This window comes from Oncorhynchus masou, chromosome 5 (assembly GCF_036934945.1).
Source record: "Oncorhynchus masou masou isolate Uvic2021 chromosome 5, UVic_Omas_1.1, whole genome shotgun sequence".
Taxonomy (NCBI): Eukaryota; Metazoa; Chordata; class Actinopteri; order Salmoniformes; family Salmonidae; genus Oncorhynchus; species Oncorhynchus masou.
The window spans coordinates 53,371,696-53,394,967 of record NC_088216.1 but is presented as its reverse complement, the minus strand read 5'-3'; the positions used below and the strand labels follow the sequence as shown (position 1 = coordinate 53,394,967).

Below are 23,272 nucleotides of genomic sequence, written 5' to 3'. Positions count from 1 at the left end.
ACAAAAATCGGAGTCCAGGTTAGGAATATATTGATTAATCGGCAACTACCGCAAAGATGATCGCCAGCACTCAGCAAAACATGCCCTCTGACATGGTAAAGTCACTTTACATATATGTGGTTTCATTCTTCTATTCAATAGTATTGTTAACAAATTACTGTACGTATGGAGCATCCATTGTTGAAAAGTCATACAGGGAAACTGATTTCTTCAGAAGTTCTAAAGTCTGTTATGAGTGTCATGCCTTGTGTTTCTCGGGTTAAAGTCACATTTCCGCTTGAATCTGTCTCCAACGGTATGCACGCTGTCCATGTGCATAGATCTATAGGCAACCATAATGAATTGAAGTATCTATGTGCTGTTGTTCCTTTCTTGCCCTCATAGATACTGTTGTGCTGTTGACCTTTACTTGTTGGCCAGCTTTTGCATTTCTGGCATACAAAAAATGTTCTTACATGTTTTTCTTAGCAATTCTTGACTACGACATGCTGCAAAAAATAGTTTTCTTTCAAGAGAAAGTCGCAAACTATCTTATTTGTTAGTTTATTTGATTGTTCTTTTGCTCATTTTAGTTATCATTAATGTTGTTCTCCTCTTTAAATCTCTCCTCCTCCATCTCTGTAGCATATTGCTGTGTTTTAATTAGCGTGAATGACTGTAGCTTAAATCTTCACAGTGGGATCTGATAGGCTATGTCAGTCCTTCCTTATCTACTCTGACTGCTATTATACAAGGCACAATTCTGAGATTATTATGCAGGGTGTCAGGGTTATCCAGTGAAGCGTTTGAATCACATTAATTGACATGGATGCGACACTCGACAGTGATTACATTTTTACTATACTTAATGAAGTGTCAGTGATTTGTTCAAGTTCTTGATGACTTCTTTTGTCGTCAATGATGCTAATGACACAATGAAACCAACTGCCTCTCTTCTTTACTTTATTTTGTAACTCAACCTACCTATGTCTGAAGTTATAACCTAACAACTGTAGTGTGTGTGTTTGTGTGTGCACACCGGTATGTGTGTTTTCTCCATCAGAATGGTGTGGCTTACCATGGTCCTCCACGTAACTGGAGAGGCATTGGGATAGCTTTGATGGTGATCCTGATGATCCTTTCACTGGTCATCCTGTCTGTCATCATGCTCACTCCTGGTAAGAGGAAAACAAGCTATGCTCAGAGGCAGATGAGACTACAGTCTCTGGGTCTCCCAATACCCCCAACTTGCATACTCCTCAATACTATCAGTCCCAAGCCAAATCAGCCGGGTTTTGTCTGCTATATATTTAGCCTTAAATTGAAATGCTTTACTATTTGCTTTTCAAGACAACCAGTAGAATGAAAAACTATTTGACATAAAAAGTTACATTCATGAGTTTGATTCACTTTTGCCACTACAAAAATGAGATCCACCAAACAAAAATCTGATAAAAAAAAAGCTTTTTATGAGAGTAATGTAATTACAGGAAATGTTGGCTCAATGGGAAATTGATAATCAAAAAGTCTTCTTCAATTTTTGTTCAATTTGGAGTTGGTGAGTGCAACTATATGAGTCTATTACAGTGTTAAATATGCAATTTCCTGGGTGAAAACGGATGAAATTGACCGGTATATCCACAAAACATCACCCATTGTCTTATAATCACCTCTGGGATCTGTCTGTCAGTGTTTGAAGTCTGTCTGGGAGTTGTAAGAAAGCTCAGGAAAATGTCTGAAAACATCTGGAATGATCACACATATTCAATGTAGAAAAAGACCTTTGCGCAGAGCAGAGAGCAAAAACGATAAAACGTGTCTGTTAGTGAGAGTCTAAGCTTTTCCATCAATGGGGTCATAATCTTTTGTTGCTCAAACTGTTCGGACTCTAAAGATGTTTTCATGAGAACAACCGATTTCGGTGTCCTCCTAGGTCTTACAAACACCGCTCTAAGTCAGCCTTCACCCATAGCACAGAATAATGTTGGGTAGCCACGGATTCAGCAAAAATTGATGCATCCAGACGATTTTTAGAAGCACTCAAAAATCGTCCACGAAATATTGGGACTGATTGTTAAAATGGAGCAATACATTTGGCATACATTACGCAGTATGGAAGTAGATTTATGCAATGTTTTATTTGTATTCATTTTGGCATGAATCTGCTTCTATATCAGAGTGGTATACTGTAGTACTAGGGGCATTTGTACCATTTCCTCCATTTGGCCCTTTCCTCCTGCTACTCATCCCTCTCTGTCTTCATCTTTGTTGCAGATGATTCTCTTCTCCAGCGCTCCCGTCTTACTCTGGAGGACCTGGACAAAGACAATTTCAAAGTTCATGACGCCCATGTGACCTGGCTCAACGGTGAGGAGAGCCAGGCATCCATGGCACAGATTTAATTTACAAAACATGCATGTCAAGCCTTAAATGATTTATATACTTTTTGACAGGCTGCCTGTAACGGGCTTCTTCTAACTCCTCCTCTGACGAAGAGGTGGAACAAGGATCGGACCAAAATGCAGCGTGGTTAGTTAGATAAATCTTTAATGAAGATGAAACACGAACAATACAAAAACAACAAACGTGGAAAACCGAAACAGCCCTATCTGGTGCAACAAACACAGAGACAGGAACGATCACCCACTGAAACCCAGGCTACCTAAATATGGTTCCCAATCAGAGACAATGACTAACACCTGCCTCTGATTGAGAACCATATCAGGCCAGACATAGAAATAGACAAACAAGACATCCAACATAGAATGCCCACTCAGATCACAACCTGACCAACCAAAACATAGAAACATACAAATAAACTATGGTCAGGGTGTGACACTGCCCACCTTGTGTAGCATACTGTACACCCTGTGGCTTCACTGTAACTTGACAGGATTTACGGAGCATTCTGACTGCGTCCCAAATGGCACTCTATTCCCTATATAGTGTACTACTTTTGACCAGAGCCGATATTGTTGTGTGGTAAATATTGATCATATAGGCTATATCACATATACTGTACCTCACATGCAATCCATAATAAGACTATGCAATTAGCCTATTAAAATGTTTACCTGAATCCATAATGACAATTTATCAATATGCAAGAGACTTCAGTTGAGTTACAGGAATTGGAAGGTCAAGAAAGTTCTGTGAATGTAATTCTAAATCCAAGTGTATTTTATTAACATTGTAAAATAAACGGATTCACATACAAGGCATAAGCTTAATTTACAAAGCATGAACAAGTATTACAAGGCATTATCCTAGACATGATCAGAGAGGGAGAGAGAGAGAGAGAGAGAGAAAGAGAGAGAGAGAGACAGAGACAGTGTATTTTTTAAATTTAACTAGGCAAGTCAGTTAAGAACAAATTCTTATTTACAATAACGACCTACCCCGGCCAAACCCGGACGACGCTGAGCCAATTGTGCGCCGCCCTATGGGACTTCCAATCACGGCCGGATGTGATACAGCCTGGATTCCAACCAGAGACTGTAGTGACGCCTCTTCATATAAAATCAAATTGTATTTGTCACATGCGCAAATACAACATGCGTAGACCTTACAGTGAAATGCTTACTTACAAGCCCTTAACCAACAATGCAGTTTTAAGAAAATACTTTAAAAAAGTAACAAATAAAAGTAACAAATAATTAAAGAGCAGCAGTAAAATAACAATAGCGAAGCTATATACAGGGGTACCGGTACAGAGTCAATGTGCGGGGGCAGCGGTTAGTCGAGGTAGTTGAGGTAATATGTACATGTAGGTAGCGTTATTAAAGTGACTATGCATAGATAATAACAGAGAGTGGCAGCAGCATAGAAAGGGGGTGGGGGGAATTGCAAATAGTCTGGGTATCCATTTGATTAGATGTTCAGGAGTCTCATTGCTTGGGGGTAGAAGCTGTTTAGAAGCCTCTTGGACCTAGACTTGGCGCTTGCCATGCGGTAGTAGAGACAACCGTCTATCAAATAAAATAAAATAAAATAAAATGTATTTATATAGCCCTTCGTACATCAGCTGATATCTCAAAGTGCTGTACAGAAACCCAGCCTAAAACCCCAAACAGCAAGCAATGCAGGTGTAGAAGCACGGTGGCTAGGAAAAACTCCCAAGAAAGGACAAAACCTAGGAAGAAACCTAGAGAGGAACCAGGCTATGTGGGGTGGCCAGTCCTCTTCTGGCTGTGCCGGGTGGAGATTATAACAGAACATGGCCAAGATGTTCAAATGTTCATAAATGACCAGCATGGTCCAATAATAATAAGGCAGAACAGTTGAAACTGGAGCAGCAGCACGGCCAGGTGGACTGGGGACAGCAAGGAGTCATCATGTCAGGTAGTCCTGAGGCATGGTCCTAGGGCTCAGGTCCTCTGAGAGAGAGAAAGAAAGAGAGAAAGAGAGAATTAGAGAGAGCACACTTAAATTCACACAGGACACCGAATAGGACAGGAGAAGTACTCCAGATATAACAAACTGACCCTAGCCCCCCGACACATAAACTACTGCAGCATAAATACTGGAGGGGTCAGGAGACACTGTGGCCCCATCCGATGATACCCCCGGACAGGGCCAAACAGAAAGGATATAACCCCACCCACTTTGCCAAAGCACAGCCCCCACACCACTAGAGGGATATCTTCAACCACCAACTTACCATCCTGAGACAAGGCTGAGTATAGCCCACAAAGATCTCCGCCACGGCACAACCCAAGGGGGGGAGGGGCGCCAACCCAGACAGGACGATCACATCAGTGACTCAACCCACTCAGGTGATGCACCCCTCCCAGGGACGGTATGAGAGAGCACCAGTAAGCCAGTGACTCAGCCCCTGTAATAGGGTTAGAGGCAGAGAATCCCAGTGGAAAGAGGGAAACCGGCCAGGCAGAGACAGCAAGGGCGGTTTGTTGCTCTAGAGCCTTTCCGTTCACCTTCCCACTCCTGGGCCAGACTACACTCAATCATATGACCCACTGAAGAGATGAGTCTTCAGTAAAGACTTAAAGGTTGAGACCGAGTTTGCGTCTCTGACATGGGTAGGCAGACCGTTCCATAAAAATGGAGCTCTATAGGAGAAAGCCCTGCCTCCAGCTGTTTGCTTAGAAATTCTAGGAACAATTAGGAGGCCTGCGTCTTGTGACAGTAGTGTACATGTAGGTATGTACGGCAGGACCAAATCAGAGAGATAGGTAGGAGCAAGCCCATGCAATGCTTTGTAGGTTAGCAGTAAAACCTTGAAATCGGCCCTTAATTTGACAGGAAGCCAGTGTAGGGAGGCTAGCACTGGAGTAATATGATCAAATTTTTTGGTTCTAGTCAGGATTCTAGCAGCCGTATTTAGCACTAACTGAAGTTTATTTAGTGCTTTATCCGGGTAGCCGGAAACTAGAGCATTGCAGTAGTCTAACCAAGAAGTGACAAAAGCATGGATTAATTTTTCTGCATCATTTTTGGACAGAAAGTTTCTGATTTTTGCAATGTTACGTAGATGGAAAAAAGCTGTCCTTAAAATGGTCTTGATATGTTCTTCAAAAGAGAGATCAGGGTCCAGAGTAACGCCGAGGTCCTTCACAGTTTTATTTGAGGCGACTGTACAACCATTAAGATTAATGGTCAGATTCAACAGAAGATATATTTGTTTCTTGGGACCTAGAACAAGCATCTCTGTTTTGTCCGAGTTTAAAAGTAGAAAGTTTGCAGCCATCCACTTCCTTATGTCTGAAACACATGCTTCGAGCGAGGGCAATTTTGGGGATTCACCATGTTTCATTGAAATGTACAGCTGTGTATCATCCGCATAGCAGTGAAAGTTAACATTATGTTTTCGAATGACATGCCCAAGAGGTAAAATATATAGTGAAAACAATAGTGGTCCTAAAACGGAACCTTGAGGAACATCGAAATTTACAGTTGATTTGTCAGAGGACAAACCATTCACAGAGACAAACTGATATCTTTCCGACAGATAAGATCTAAACCAGGCCAGAACTTGTCCGTGTAGACCAATTTGGGTGTCAAATCTCTCCAAAAGAATGTGGTGATCGATGGTATCAAAAGCAGCACTAAGGTCTAGGAGCACAAGGACAGATGCAGAGCCTCGGTCTGATGCCATTAAAAGGTAATTTACCAACTTCACAAGTGCATTCTCAGTGCTATGATGGGGTCTAAAACCAGACTGAAGCATTTTGTATACATTGTTTGTCTTCAGGAAGGCAGTGAGTTGCTGCGCAACAGCCTTTTCTAAAAATTTTGAGAGGAATGGAAGATTCGATATAGGCCGATAGTTTTTTATATTTTCTGAGTCAAGGTTTGGCTCTTTCAAGAGAGGCTTTATTACTGCCACTTTTAGTGAGTTTGGTACACATCCGGTGGATAGAGAGCCGTTTATTATGTTCAACATAGGAAGGCCAAGCACAGGAAGCAGCTCTTTCAGTAGTTTAGTTGGAATAGGGTCCAGTATGCAGCTTGAAGGTTTAGAGGCCATGATTATTTTCATCATTGTGTCAAGAGATATAGTACTAAAACACTTGAGTGTCTCTCTTGATCCTAGTCTATGACTAGGTTGACTGAAGTCTATGACAATTTTTAGGGCCTTCCTCTGACACCACCTGGTATGGAGGTCCTGGATGGCAGAAAGCTTGGCCCAGGTGATGTACTGGGCCGTAAGCACTACCCTTTGTAGTTCCTTGCGGTCGGAGGCTGAGCAGTTGCCATACCAGGCAATGATGCAACTTGTCAGGATGCTCTCGATGGTGCAGCTGTAGAACCTTTTGAGGATCTGAGGACCCATATCAAATCTCTTCAGTCTCCTGAGGGGGAATATGTTTTGTTGTGCCCTCTTCACAACTGTCTTGGTGTGCTTATACCATGATAGTTTGTTGGTGATGTGGACGCCAAGGAACTTGAAACTCTCAACCTGCTCCACTACAGCCCTGTCGATGAGATTGGGGGCGTGCTCGGTCCTTCTTTTCCTGTAGTCCACAATCATCTCCTTTGTCTTGATCATGTTGAGGGAGAGGCTGGTGTCCTTGCACCACACGGTCAGGTCTCTGACCTCCTCCTTATAGGCTGTCTCGTCTTTATCGGTGATCAGGCCTACCACTGTTGTATCATCTGCAAACTTAATGATGGCGTTGGTGTCATGCCTGGCCGTGCAGTCATGAGTGAACAGGAAGTACAGGAGGGGACTGAGCACGCACCTCTGAGGGGCCTCACGTGTTGAGGATCAGCATGGCGGATGTGTTGTTACCTACCCTTACCACTTGGGGGTGGCCCGCCAGCAAGTCCAGGATCCAGTTGCAGAGGGAGATGTTTAGTCCCAGGGTCCTTAGCTTAGTGAGGAGCTTTGAGGGCACAGTGGTGTTGAACACTGAGCTGTAGTCAATGAATAGCATTCTCACATACAGTTGAAGTTGGAAGTTTACATACACTCAATTAGTATTTGGTAGCATTGTCTTTAAATTGTTTAACTTGGGTCAAATGTTTTGGGAAGCCTTTCCCAAGCTTCCCACAATAAGTTGGGTGAACATTGGCCCATTCCTCCGAACAGAGTTGGTGTAACTGAGTCAGGTTTGTAGGCCTCCTTGCTCGCACACACTTATTTAGTTCTGCCCACAGATTTTCTAATGGATTGAGGTCAGGGCTTTGTGATGGCCACTCCAATACCTTGACTTCGTTGTCCTTAAGCCATTTTGCCACAACTTTGGAAATACGCTTGGTGTCATTGTCCATTTGGAAGACCCATTTGCGACCAAACTTTAACTTCCTGACTGATAACTTGAGATGTTGCTTCAATATATCCACATAATTTTCCATTCTCATGATGCCATCTATGTTGTGAAGTGCACCAGTCCCTCCTGCAGCAAAGCACCCCCACAACATGATGCTGCCACCCCCGTGCTTCACGGTTGCGATGGTGTTCTTCGGCTTGCAAGCCTCCCCTTTTCTCCTCCAAGCATAACAATGGTCAATATGGCCAAACCGTTCTATTTTGTTTCATGAGACCAGAGGACATTTCTCTAAAAAGTACGATCTTTGTCCCCATGTGCAGTTGCAAACTGAAGTCTGGCTTTTTTATGGCGGTTTTGGAGCAGTGACTTCTTCCTTGCTGGGCGGCCTTTCAGGTTATGTCGATATAGGACTCGTTTTACTGTGGATATAGATAATTTTCTACCCGTTTCCTCCAGCATCTTCACAAGGTCCTTAGCTGTTGTTCTGGGATTGATTTGCATTTTTTTTTGCACAAAAGTACGTTCATCTCTAGGAGACAGAACGCATCTCCTTCCTGAGTGGTATGACGACTGTGTGGTCCCATGGTGTTTATACTTGCCTACTATTATTTGTACAGATGAATGTGGTACCTTCAGGCGTTTGGAAATTGCTCCCAAGGATGAACCAGACGGCCTTGGTCTTGGCTGATGTCTTTTGATTTTCTAATGATGTCAAGCAAAGAGGCACCGAGTTTGAAGCACTGAAGTAGGCCTTGATGGTAGGCCTTGAAATACATTCACAAGTACACCTCCAATTGACTCAAATGATGTCAATTAGCCTACCAGAAGCTTCTAAAGCCATGACATAATTTTCTGACATTTTCCAAGCTGTTTGAAGGCAGAGTCAACTTAGTGTATGTAAACTTCTGACCCACTGGAATTTTAATAAAGTGAATTTTAAGTGAAAAAATCTGTCTGTAAACAATTGTTGGAAAAATGACTTGTGTCATGCACTAAGTAGATGTCCTAACCAATTTGCCAAAACTACAGTTTGTTAACAAGATATTTGTGGAGTGGTTGAAAAAAGAGTTTTAATGACTCCAAACTAAGTGTATGTAAACTCCCGACTTCAATTGTAGGTGTTTCTTTTGTCCAGGTGTGAAAGGGTAGTGTGGAGTACAATAGAGATTGCATCATCTGTGGATCTGTTGGGGCGGTATGCAAATTGGAGTGGGTCTCGGGTTTCTGGGATAATGGTGTTGATGTGAGCCATGACCAGCCTTTCAACGCACTTCATGGCTACAGATGTGAGTGCTACAGGTTGGTAGTCATTTAGGCAAGTTACCTTAGTGTTCTTGGGCAAAGGGACTATGGTGGTGTGCTTGAAACATGTTGGTATTACAGACTGAGACAGGGAGAAGTTTAAAATGTCAGAGAAGACACTTGCCAGTTGGTCAGCGGAGTACACGTCCTGGTAATCCGTCTGGCCCTGAGGCCTTGTGAATGTTGACCTGTTTAAAGGTCTTACTTACATCGGTTGCATAGAGCGTGATTACACGGTCGTCCGGAACAGCTGATACTCTCAATAATGTTTAAGTGTTACTTGCCTCAAACTGATCATGGAAGTAGTTTAGCTCATCTGGTATGCTCGTGTCACTGGGCAGCTCTCAGCTGTGCTTCCCTTTGTAGTCTGTAACAGTTTGCAAGCCCTGCCACGTCCGAAGAGCATCAGAGCCGGCGTAGTACAATAAGATCTTAGTCCTGTGTTGACGCTTTGACCATTTGATGGTTCATCGGAGGTTATAGCGGGATTTCTTATAAACTCCCGGGTTAGAGTCCCGCTCCTTGAAAGCGGCAGCTCTACCCTTTAGCTCAGTGCGAATGATGCCTGTAATCCATGGCTTCTGGTTGGGGTATGTACCGACAGTCACTGCGGGGAAGACGTCACAGATGCGCTTATTGATTAAGCCAGTGACTGATGTGGTGTACTCCTCAATGCCATCGGAAGAATCCCGGAACATATTCCAGTCTGCAATAGCAAAACAGTCCTGTAGCTTAGTATCTGCTTCATCTGACCACTTTTTTTATTGACCGAGTCACTGCTGCTTCCTGCTTTATATTTTACTCGTAAGCAGGAATCGGGAGGATATAATTATGGTCAGATTTGCCAAATGGAGGGCGAGGGAGAGATGTGTACGTGTCTCTGTGTGTGGAGTAATGGTGGTCTAGAGTTTTTTCCCTCTGGTTGCACATTTAACCTGCTGATAGAAATTAAGTGAAACGGATTTAAGTTTCCCTGCATTAAATTCCCCGGTCACTAGGAGTGCCGCCTCTGGATGAGTGTTTTCCTGTTTGTTTATGCCAGCATTGGTCTGTGGTGGTATGTGGACAGCTACGAAAAATACAGATGAAAACTAGTTTTCTCTAGTTAGATAGAGTAGTCCACAGTTTATCATGGGATACTCTACCTCAGGCGAGCAAAACCTCAAGACTACCTTAGATATCGTTCACCAGCTATTGTATACAAATATACATAGACCCTTGTCTTACCAGAGGCTGCTGTTCTATCCTGCCTATAGAGTGTATAACCCTCCAGCTGTATGTTATTCCTGTCGTCGTTCAGCCACGACTCTGTGAAAAATAAGATATTACAGTTTTTAATTTCCCGTTGGTAGGATATACGTGCTTTTAATTTGTTCCATTTATTTTACAGCGATAATAGTACGGATGGCAAAGGCAGATTAGCCACTCGTCACTTGATCCTCACAAGGTACCCCAATCTCCTTCCACGAAATCAATGTCTCCTTCTTCTGTGAATGACTGGGATAAGGGACTGTTCGGGTGTCTGGAGTAAATCTCTCTCGTCCAACTCTTTAATGAAATATTATTTGTCCAGTTCAAGGTGAGTAATCGCTGTTCTGATGTCCAGAAGCTCTTTTCGGTCATAAGAGATGGTAGCAGCAACAATATGTACAAAATAGGTTACAAACAACGCGAAAAAACAAACAAAATAGCACGGTTGGTTTAGAGCCAATAAAACGGCAGCCATCCTCTCCGGTGCCATTATTCTCATCTCAATGCATCCTCTTGCACTGAGATGCAGTGCCTTAGACCGCTGCGCCACTCGGGAGCCCTTATCTCACCAGCACAGGTCATGGGACAAAGAAGAGAAAGAGACAATGAATCTAAGACCCTTTTATAAGAGTTGTATGGATTCAACATCTGAGTTATTGACTAATAGCATTGCTGTTGAGTTAACGCCCAATCAGATATCAGACATACAGGATGTAAAGACAACTGAACCTCTGTAACTCAGAGGTATGACAAAACGGGGGTTGGAGAGATAATGCAGCATTCCTAAGACAACACAAATGAAATCCTTGCATACAGCGTAAAGAGTCACTTCAGGGCTGCCCTGCAATATGGCTCTGGTCAAAAGTAGTGCAGTATGTAGGGCATAGGGTACCAATTGGGACACTTCATGCTGCAGTTGACATGCAGAGCACAGCACAGCTCATCAAGTCAACACAAATCAGGAAACTGTCCTCAGGTTTGCTGTAGGGGACAACGTTACAATGTGAGAGAAGCTCAGTGTAAGTTTTATGGAATGTACTCTTGTAATTAATACATGTTGATGTTGACTGTTCTGCATCGTAGCTGCACTCTAGGGAATCAAATAACTGCCCCCAAGGGACTGACTATACTTCTGCCTCAAGGACCCCCTACTTCCTGTTCAATAATGGCCCAATTCTGACCCTAGTTAAGCGCCCTCAAATGTAACATAATTCCCTTTTTATACAATTTTCTCTATATGCATATTCCGAACTTGAACTTAAGCATGAGAATTGTGTGCTATTCACCTGTTATTAGTTTTGGGTAGAGATCGAATAAATGAAGGTATGGCAGAGGTGCCTACAGATACCCGTATTCTGACCTTGACTTAATTCCCTTCGAATTTCACCACCTTTACATGCCAGGAAACCATGAATAAGGTCTAGTGAATCAACCAGTTCCAAATAGAAAAAGCATCTACTTTATTTTTTCTGAAATAACACCATTCTCTGTAATTTACAACTCTATAAGAGTGATTGATAAGAGCTAGGTAAATGAGTAATCCATTTGGATAAGGGAATTGTAAATATAAACTACACTTGTTTTGGATATGTTTGACCTTATAATCGCTGGAGACAAATGTGAAACCAGTCATATGGCAGCAAACTGAAGCATATCAACATATCAACTTTCCCACACTGATGTTTATGAAATGCTGTGCCATCATGCAGAATTTAAATTGTACTGCCTTTTAACTTGCAGGGATGGGCACTCTCAAATATCCCAAACTATCAGAACTCAGGATAAGACCCAGATGCAGACAGCTAGAGTCACATACGTTTATTGACCCAAACAGGGGGCAGGCAAGAGACAGATCAAAGGCAGGCTGAGGTGTGTAATCCAGGGCAGAGTCAATAAGGTACCGAACAGCAGGCAGGCTCAGGGTCAGGACAGGCAGAGGTTCGTGAACAGGTCAGAGTCAGACAGGTACAGAATGGCAGACAGGCTCGGAGTCAAGGCAGGCAGAATGGTCAGAACTGGGGAAACTAGGAAACAGAACTTGAGAAAGCAGGGAGGCGGGAAAACACGCTGGTAAGACCTGACAAGACAAACTGGCAACAGACACACAGAGAACACAGGTATAAATACACTGGGGGTAATGAGGAAGATGGGCGACACCTGGAGGGGGTTAGAGACAAGCACCAAGACAGGTGAAACAGATCAGGGTGTGACACAAACATTCTTTGTCTCCTATTTCTATCATTTTGTTTACCTTCATGTGCTTCTTCTGAAAACACCGTCAAAGCCATGTGCTTGTTGCTGACGATCATTAGTAACAGTTGACAATATAAACAAAAGACACGTAGTCTAATTAAATCATTTTTTATTTTTATTTCACCTTTATTTAATTAGGCTATATGTCTTTTGTTCATATTGTCAACTGTTACTAATTCTCCCTATTATAATCCTATGTACACTAATCTTCCAACATTAAATTGAAGAATGTGGCAATCAGAATGAATCAAACCACCATTTTCTTTCATGCGTAAAGGCTCTCCAAACCTGTTTTTTTAAATTCATAAATACTTTCCTAACCCTAAATAATCTACAAGTATTTTCAAATCTACCAATTGCTGCTGAAACAAAGACAGATATGCAGATATTTAGATGGCTTTCTTTCATTTATCCCTAGTATTCTGAACCCGTTTTCTCGATATAGTCTTCTGAGTCTGTCGACAGAATTCGAACTAAAACGTACACTGTATTTATAGGGATGGCTTAAGATAAATATACTGAAAACCCTATTGAATGAAAACTCAATGAGAAAATCTGTCGGCCTGCAAGTGGAGGGTTTTCAGCGCTTCTCCCTCCTGCAAAGCCTGTTACACACCTTCATAAGGTGAGTTTGAATACCAACTACTGAGAAGTGCATAGGAAAGGCATACGTAAGAAAGGTGTAATTTCCTAAATTGGAATTATTAGAACAGTTTCCAATCCCTAACATAACCATCTGAGGCATTGATGAAAGGTTGCCCATTGAATTAAGAAATCTATTAACAAAATACACATATGTATGTCACATACAGTACATGTACAACACATGTATATTTGACATAAATCCAATGGCCTCTATATTACATTACACTTTGCAGTTTATTCGTTTAGCAGACATCTCAATCCAAAGTGTTTTTTTGTTGTCCACGACTAGGCTTAATCTGGGTCTGGGAAACCAGTCCTTCATGTTTCAACAACAACCCTGTCTTCAGTCTATTTGCCAGTCTCACCACTGCATGGCTTCTACTCCAACTCTCCTCTGTAGATGATGAGGTGGCCTTTCGCACCAGGGAAGGGCACATCCTGAAACACAGCCTGAGTGAGAACCTCACCATCGCTCTGCTGGGTGGCAGCATCCTAGTGAGTACAGACGGAACAAACAAAACTCTGCTCCAAGGTGGTTGATTGACAGACTGATGGATCTTCGGCATACATATCCATACTCCCAGTCTCCCACAGGTGTCAACTTGAATTTGCGAAATAATCACTCCTCCCACTGCAGTTTTTATTTGCATTTTGATATATTTGTTTCTGTTTTACAAGAATCTGAACGACACAAAGTTTCAAGTGTCACCAGACCAGAAGTATATTCTGCTGGCGTACAACGTGCATCTGGTAGGTAATGTTTAACAGTCAGCGTATCTATTGAGGAATATTTCAAGAGAAAACTGGCAACTTACTGCTGATTTGTATCCATACCTCCACCCCCGTTTAAATAGACTGATTTAATTCTGCTCTAAGCAACGTCTTTCATCTTTTAACAGGATATTTTAATTAAGATGGAACTAAGCAAAGATTATTGAGAGAAAACAAACAAATCAGAACACTGTTATGCTCCCAAAGGGCTTGTTTTATCCCATTCAGAATCTGGCACTGTTTCTCTTTTGGGATGAGCATTTATTGTTCTTAAAGACTTGGAAATGCCTCAATGCAAAGAATATAAAATATGTGGCAGCACCAGCAGCTATGTAACTGAGTTACCATTCTATCCATGGTAGCTATTATTGGAAACTATTTGGACTGTGTAGTCATTTTAGGCAAGTTCTTTACTGTTGATTTGATTATATTCCTCTTCTCTGCCCTTGATAGGTGTTCTCAAAATCATTTTCAGCTTCCTATGTAATTTACAGTGTGGGGACAGGGTAAGTATTATTGATAGCATGATAATGTATTCCTATATTGTGCAATCAATCCAAACCAACACATCCAAATGTAATATGATGCATAACAGGTCATCTGGTAATTTAACAGTTTACTTCAGCCAATACCATGAATAAAAATAAAAAACTTGTTGTGTATGCATGTGTTTGTGTGTGTATTCTCATGCATTTCTGTGTTTGTTTCTCGCAGGGAATTTCTTGAGCTAAACCCACACAGAGTGAAGCCATCTGCTCTTCAATATGCCGCATGGGGTCCCCATGGAAATCATTTGGTGAGGCCCTAAGGCAGGAGTGCACAACATGCGGCCCACAGCCCAAATACGTCCCAAGAGATGCTCTTTTTTGGCCCATTATGTTCACACACTGTATGTTAATTTGTTTGTGTTATATTTACACTGAGTTACATAGGCATTCTGTTATTTTGGCAGATCTACATCTTTCAGAATAATCTCTACTACCAGCCCGGTGTGTACAGTGGTCCTGTGCGTCTCAGCACTACAGGCAGTGGGTCTGTTATCAACGGGCTGTCAGACTGGACATATGAGGGTGAGAGAGACGCTGCCTTTGTGGAGTAAAATCATACTTACTTCCTTAGTCCTCTTCTTCCCGGGTAGGACATAAGGCTGCAACAATCTTCTGCCACTGGAGTCTGTCTTTGGCCACAGCTTGCGCCCTGTCTCATGAGAGACCCAGCTCATCCAGCTCAGCCGCCACTGATCGTCGCCATGTAGTTTTTAGCATGCCTCGTTTGTGCTTTTCTGTTAGTGTCCACCTGACAGAACAACACCATAGACATCACATATATGTTTTGTCATATACTATACTTTACCTTATAAATGATACTAGATCTATAATATGCAATGTATATGAATGTAATGTACTTGAATGTGCCCATCATCACAAATTAAGTTCCCATTAAGTTCCCAACATTACATTCTTATCAATCTATATTAAGAATTTGCGAGCTAGAGTCTGTATACTATATACAGTAGATGGGCCCATTTACACCTGCTACTGCATGTTGACTGTCATGTCATGTGTTTCCAGAAGAGATCCTCCAGACGTACCCTGCCTACTGGTGGTCTGGAGATGGGGTACGGCTGGCGTACCTGTCCATCAATAACACACACACACCCTATGTGGAGATCCCTCGTTTTACTGGAGGGCCATACCCCACAGGAGCCTACTATCCATACCCTAAGGTGAAATGTATAATAACAACAATAATAATAATGTCAATAAAGACTACTTTTATACACCTTAACTTAGATCAATTCCAAGGTCATCTCATTTGCAATAAACCCTATTGACAGAGGCTACAATAAGATGAATTGAGGTCAATACAGAATGTCTTTGAACAATGTTATCTATGCAGAATGTGTTGATGTGCATCCTTCCCTTCCAGGCAGGAGATAATATCCCTGCAGTTACTCTTTACGTGGTGAACGTCTTCAGCCCTGCTCACACTCTGAGGATGACTGCTCCAGTCTCACTCAAAAACAGGTATTGTAGGTACTCATTTAAATCAGTGTATTTATTCTCTCCATATGTAAATAGTCAGACCTAAATCTCGGTGATTCTCCCTTGTCTTTCTGTCTGCCTGTGTCCAGAGGTCATTACATCTCCATGGTGAAATGGACCAGTGGGACCAGGCTGGCTGTGCGTTGGTTGAACCGGGTCCAGAACCAGTCTGTTCTCTCTGTGTGCGAGGCCACCACTGGAGTCTGCTCACAGGTGATACACTGATCAGTTATATAGGGAGTAGATCCATAATTTCTAGCAGCTGGATGTGATCCATGTTATTCATGTGGATGCTTACTGGTTGTCAATGATATGTATGAGTGAATAAATCAGAGATTTCTTCTATATTTTGAATTAAGATGCAATGTAATGCCTTTTTCTGTTGCAACCCTCACAGAAACGCAAAATGACCATGGATGTCTGGCTAGGGCAACCACAGGTAAATTCTGCCTACTAATCACTTTAACCAAGATCAATCAAAAGGCTGAATCTATTCACAGAAAATGTATAAGAAATTGGAAAACTTGCTGTGTTTCATTACACTTTTCAAGACCGTCATTATATGTAGCGAACCTTAGTCTGTATTAAAGCTTTAGAGCTCCTCAATTTTCAACTGCTGGTTTTAGTTTTCCTGGACAAGTAAGAACCCTGAGGGGAGGAATTGCCTTTTCTATTCATTAAGTGATTCGATTCAATTAAATGAATGTGGTTGCATGAAGACAAGATAAATTAAGACAAGAGGAAGATGTGAATATAAGATAAATGGATTTCAGTGGGACTTGGAGGGAGAGAAATGGAATACTAAAATGAGTAGTGTTAAGTAATGGGAATGAGTCAAGATGATTTGGGCCCACAGTTTCTCTTCTGACCACGTGGCCTTCGGGTCTTGTCAGATCACATTGACAGGAAAACCTCCACTAGGCCCTAGATCAAGGATGGGCAACTCACGTCCTCGGGGGCCTGATTAGTGTCACACTTTTGCCTGAGCCCCAGCTAACACACCTGACAATAATCAACTAATCATGATCTTCAGTTTCAAATGCAATTAGTTGAATCCTCTGTATTTGCTCAGGATGGGGAAAAAGTGTGCCACCACTCTGACCCCCAAGGACTGGAGTTGTCCATCTCTGCCCTAGATACTGTATGACTAACAACTGTGGAAATTACTCTTTCCGGCCAACAGGAGGCGCCCCTCTTCTCTAGAGACGGCTCCGTGTTCTATGTCACTCTGCCTGCGGCACAAGGGGGTCATGGAGAGTATCGACACATAGCTGTCCTCCCTACTCAGGTCAGAGTTGCGTTTCAGCCTTATCTACCTTGCTTTATCTTATTTGGCCCAAGTCAGTCTATTTTGAATGGCTAGGGTTTTCTCCTCACTACCCTCTTTCACAATGACCCCTTCATCTACCTTTAACTCCCTCGCTCCCTCCCTCTTACACGGTCTCTGTCTCTGTGTCCTTGGCTTGTCTCTCTCTCTCTCTCTCTAACTCAATTTCTCTCTCCCTGCAGCCTTTGACTACCCCAATGTCTCCACGATTCCTGACATCAGGCCACTGGGATGTGATGTCACTCTGTGGCCTGGATGAAGACGCAGAGAAAATGTAAGAGGAGTAAAGAGATGTGCTTATCCCTAGCATTTGCTGGTGTGACTGCAGATGGCATTAATGTGACCACAGCACATCAGTCTGATATGGTTTCTGTCTGTTTGCAGATACTTCATCAGCACAGAGGCATCCAAACACAGCAGGCACCTTTACAGGTAAATATGCACAAGGCCCTATAATTATACCATAATCCATAAATAGATCAATATGTTTTTCCTGACCACGTGACCTGACCAGCAAAACACTAAGCACTAGCCAAGACTTTTTCCTGGTAAAGTCCCTTGGTCGGGAGTAACTCAGGTCCATAAGAAATGTTTACATCATTCAGTCTGAATGGTTTCTATTCACTGTTCCTCTCTCTCAGTGTGAACCTCTGGGGTTTTTCTCAAAGACACTGTCTTACCTGCACACTCTCAGAGACCTGCCGCTTCTACAAGCCACAGTTCAACCCCAGCCTCACTCGCGTTATCCTCCACTGCTTGGGTGAATCTCTCTCTCTCCGTCTCTCTTTCTCTCTTTCTTTCCTTTTTTTCTGTCCTTCACCTTGATCTCTTTGTTGTAGGCCCTGGCATCCCCAGAGTGACTGTCCACAGCACCAGAGAACATTTCAGTGAGTTCTACACAAGTTGTTTTTCATGTTTTAATATGTCTACTAGGTTTCATAATTGAGCTACAGTATATACAGTATACATGCTTCCTGTATGTATGGCCCCACATTCTATCTTTACTCATATTTACTAAACAAATGGGATGGGAAAGGCTAAGGGGAGTATTTGTGTTGGTGGCCGTTTTCGAGCTGATTACATTGAACACTGTTTGACTTCAGCCTTCGTCCTGTCCTTAACTCACAACTTCAATTAGCTATTTGACAATATATTGTCTGAGCAGAGGTTAATATTGAGCACAATCTAATATGTGTAGATGTCTTACAATGTCTGCAGCTGTAGCCCTAAAACACTTGAATGATTGTTATTTCAGCCAGATGTTTTATGTTCAGTATTCAGTCACTGGTGAGGATGCTTCCCAAACAGCACACTATCCCCTACATAGTGCATTGCAGGGTGCCATTTGGGACGCAAACTGAGTGTTGTTTTCTTAGGGTACAAGGTTCTGGAAGACAACAAGCCTCTGTCTGAGGCCCTGAAGGGCAAACGGCTCCCCATCACACACTACAGCACCATTACAGCTGACCACTATGGTACAGTAAACACTGAGGAAACCACTCTTTTTCTTAGAGAACTTATTATGACTTACCATAAATTCAGAACAACTGTGGTATCCATGTTGCAGATATGCATCTAAAGCTGGGTCTACCACAGGGGTATGAAGAAGGCCTACATCCTCTCCTCATCATCATGTAAGATCTGCAAAAAGAAGCAAGCATGAACATGTGAAACACAAATGCAAACTTTAACGGTTTTGCACTGAGATAAGAAATGGGCATCGAAACAAAGACCTTGCAAGCTAACATTTCATAACGATAAGATCAATATTTTTGACACAGGTGTCCTCCAAATATGAATATTTATTAACACAAAAGCTCCATAACCTCCTACATTTTTTATTTAACCTTTATTTAACTAGGCAAGTCAGTTAAGAACAAATTGTTATTTATAATGGCGGCCTACCCCGGCCAAACCCGGACGACGCTGGGCAAATTGTGCGCCGCCCTATGGGACTCCCAATCACCGGTTGTGATACAGCCTGGAATCGAACCAGGGTCTGTAGTGATGCCTCTAGCATTGAGATGCAGTGACTTAGACCACTGCGCACTCAGTGTATTCACTTCTCCTCCACCTAACTTTGTTGACTTCCTAAACCCATTTCCTTTCTTCTCATCTCTGTCTGTGTTTCTCAGGGATGGAGCCCCTGACACTCAAGCAGTCACAGACCTTTTCTCTCTGGGCTGGCCCCAGGTCCTCTCCAGTATCCACAGTGTAGCTCTGGCCTGGGTGGACGGCAAAAGTGGGGCGGCCCACGGCCCGAGGTCACCTAACCTTGACCCCAGGAAACTCAGCTCCCAGAGAGTCAAAGACCTGCTGAGCGTAGTAGAGTGAGTAATCAATGATGACTACAGCGTAGATTTCAGCAGCATCTAAATAATTTCTTAGGCATACTGTATTTAAGCAATGAGTCATTCCATGTCTTCCAAAACTGTTTCAAAGCAAATTTTCTGCAATTCTACACATTTTATCATTGGGGCTGAGAGAAAAAATTGCAGTTATTAAAAACATTTCAGGTTCTCTACACATTTTGCCATGGGATTGAGTGAAAATATGCAGTTTAAAAGCTAATTTCATGCAATTCTACACATTTTTCCATGGCTAATGCCGTGTTATTATGCTAACTGAGTGATTCAAACATTATAACAAAATCAATGGGGGCATGACATTTTTTTAACTTTAGATTCTCCCTGACTGTCTAGTTTTTATTTTGGTGATTGTTCGTTTTCAAAGACGATCTTATGAAAAAATACATAGCTCATTATCTTTTCTACATACTTTATATCTGGTTTTAGTCATTTAAGTTTACACTGAAGACGTTTTACTGTCCTGAAATGATTATACTTTTTTTAAATATAGGGGACACCCTGTATTTCAAAAGAATAATATTTCAGGAATGCTGATCATATCTGTCACTAACTACAAAAACAATTTCAGAACAATCTGAGATTGTGGGTGTCGAAATCCTCTTTCTTGTGCTTTTTGAGGTGGAAAGACCCCAATGTATTCTTTGCTACAGGTGGTTGTTGGAGTTGCCGTACATTGATAACAGAAGAATTGCGCTGTATGGAAAGGTATAGGGTCTATTTCCAACTATATTGCTGCATTGATTCTAGCAGACCCAGCCAAAGTGAGAAAAAAATAGCTTAAAACATCCATGTTAGATCAAACAGTATTCTGTATGTAGCCACCTCTGGATGTGAGTACCCCACCATTTAAATTTTCAACAGGCATTTGGTGGACTTCTGACACTGAAGATGATGGCAGCAGCCAACATATTTAAATGTGCTGCAGTGATGGCTCCAATCACAGACTTCAAAATCTACAGTACGTCCACCAACATTTAGGAGTAATCTGTGTTGCTTTTCATCTTTGTTCTTGTGATTAGACGTACTGTGTCTGACAGTTTGTTACACTATTATTCAATCCTATACCTACCCCAGTTCTTACTTGGTTTATCTTTTAGAGTTTGTTATCGATTTATAAACAATAATGACTTCCATAATAGATGCTGCTTTCTCTGAGAGACACCTGGGTCTTCCAGCCACGCAGGAGAGCTTCTACAAGGTAAGTCAAGATCTTGTTCTTCAATTTGATTGTAAAGTATAAGATGGTGTAACATCGTCTCTCTCACATGCACTCAACTTGTCCCTTTAGTCTTCCTTTGAACAAAAAACAGGTTGTGACTAGACGGAGTACATCTAAGACCAGAAGTGACATTTCGTAGCAGGTTAGGAGAGCATTTTTGCTAACCCTTTCCTAACTTTAATCTAATGCTCCTAACCTGCTACGCTAATTCTCCACACCTGCTGTGTAAAGTCTCCTAACATGCTACGAAAAAGTAACTTCTGGTCGTAGCTGTATTCCACCTAGTCAGCATTCCAAAAACCTGGGTCTTAGTTCAACATTTCTCCTCAGGATGCCTCTTTGCTGGATGATGTGGTCAATCTGAGGGACAAGAACTTCCTCCTTTTACATGGAACCGCAGATGGTGAGAACCTTTATGATCTATTCAACTATTCAACTAATATTTAGGGGAACACTTTCAGAAGTGCCACAAAAATAAAGACATACCCCACATGAGATATTGAATGGATCTACTTGCACATATTTGTGAAGTAACACTTCCATCTTGAACTTCTATCTCGTCTGTTTTCTGTTGACTTTTTTCTTGTAGCACATGTCCACTTCCAGCACACTGCCGAGCTCATAGACCGTCTGGTGTCAGCAAAGGCCAACTACTCTCTGCAGATTTACCCTGACGAGGGCCACATTTTGAGACGGAGCCACGGTGATCAGCACTTCCGGCGCACCCTAACAAACTTTCTCCAGGACTGTCTGGCTCCTATGCCCCCTCAAAAGTCTGATGGACAGGAGGATGACTGAGAGCTACCCTCCCAAACATTTACATCCAACAACAAAACACCAATACACCATACTTCCATCCTTTTGACCTTGAGGACCTTGAGGATTTTGCATGAGGGAAATGTGAAAAGGCATGTAGTGTGAAGGGAAAGCATGCTCTCAAATGTCTCATGTTGAGTAGAGTTTGCATTTTTGTATTTAAATAGCTGACTAAACTCAACTCCATGGTGAAGGAAGTTAAACTTCCTTGGAGTTTAGTCATCTAGTATTAAGCATGACCCATATTGCAGAACCTGATTATTGCAAAAATCCTTAAGAATTTGTTCTTCTTTCCTAAGTGCATTTGAGATGGTAATAAATAGTTTGATGTTATCTGGTGGTGATAGATTGTTTAAATCAAATTGAATAAAATGTTATTTGTCACATGCTTCATAAACAACAGGTGTAGACTAACAGTGAAATGCTTACTTATGGGCCCTTCCAGATAGCATGGTGGGTAGGAGCATTGGGCCAGTAACCGGAAGGTTGCTGGATGGAAACCCTGAGCTGACAAGGTAAAAGATCTGTTGTTCTACCCCTGAGCAAGGCAGCTAACCAACAGTTCCCTGGGCGCCAATGACGTGGATGTCAATTAAGACTGTCTCCCACACCTCTCTGATTCAGAGGGGTTGGGTTAAATGCAGAAGACACATTTCAGTTGTACAACTTCCAAACAATGCATAGAGAAAAATAATAATAAAAATAATAATACGAGGAATAAATGCACAATGAGTAACGATAATTTGGCTATATACCAGTACCGAGTCGATGTGCAGGGGTACAAGGTAAATGAGGTAGATACAGTATGTACATATTGTCACGATGTTCGTAATAATGATGGTCGGACCAAGGCGCAGCGTGAGTATAGTTCCACATCTTTTAATGAATAAGTGAAACTGAAAACAAAATAACAAAACTTACAAAGACCCGTGACTACGTAGTGTTCAAACACACTATACATAAACAATATCCCATAACCCACAGGTGGAAAAATATTCTGCTTAAGTATGATCCCCAATTAGAGACAACGATAACCAGCTGCCTCTAAATGGGAATCATACAAATCACCAACATAGAAAATCAAACCTAGAACCCCACATAGAAAATATAAACTAGAACAAGAAAACATAGTCATGCCCTAACCTACTCTACCATAGAAAATACAGGTTTTCTATGGTCAGGACGTGACACATATAGGTAGGGATAAAGTCCCTAGCCCAGGTAACAATTTGGTATTTTATTAGGATCCCCATTAGCTGTTGCAAAAGCAGCAGCTACTCTTCCTGGGGTCCACACTAAACATGAAATATAAGACAGCATGACGTAATACAGAACATCATTAGACAAGAACAGCTCAAGGACAGAACTACATACATTTTCAAAAAGGCACATGTAGCCTACATATCAATGCATACACACAAACTATCTAGGTCAAATAGGGGAGAGGCGTTCTGCCGCGAGGTGTTGCTTTATCTGGTTTTTGAAACCAGGTTTGCTGTTTATTTGAGCAATATGAAATGGAAGGAAGTTCCATGCAATAAGGGATCTACATAATACTGTAA

General features: G+C 42.0%; 1 protein-coding gene across 1 annotated transcript; it reads left to right on the top strand.

The window, feature by feature from the left end:
- The first annotated feature begins 56 nt into the window (after positions 1 to 56).
- Positions 57 to 21,692, top strand: LOC135529370 (inactive dipeptidyl peptidase 10-like). Its single transcript, XM_064958145.1, has 24 exons — positions 57 to 95; positions 1,043 to 1,157; positions 2,254 to 2,346; positions 13,564 to 13,658; positions 13,842 to 13,913; positions 14,388 to 14,440; positions 14,649 to 14,730; positions 14,887 to 15,004; positions 15,506 to 15,660; positions 15,864 to 15,961; positions 16,069 to 16,192; positions 17,163 to 17,267; positions 17,489 to 17,580; positions 17,691 to 17,738; positions 17,948 to 18,066; positions 18,146 to 18,193; positions 18,683 to 18,781; positions 18,874 to 18,940; positions 19,442 to 19,636; positions 20,326 to 20,380; positions 20,537 to 20,633; positions 20,815 to 20,873; positions 21,225 to 21,297; positions 21,484 to 21,692. Exons 1-24 carry the CDS (start codon positions 57 to 59, stop codon positions 21,690 to 21,692), a joined length of 2,310 nt encoding a protein of 769 aa, XP_064814217.1.
- Positions 21,693 to 23,272: the final 1,580 nt, after the last annotated feature.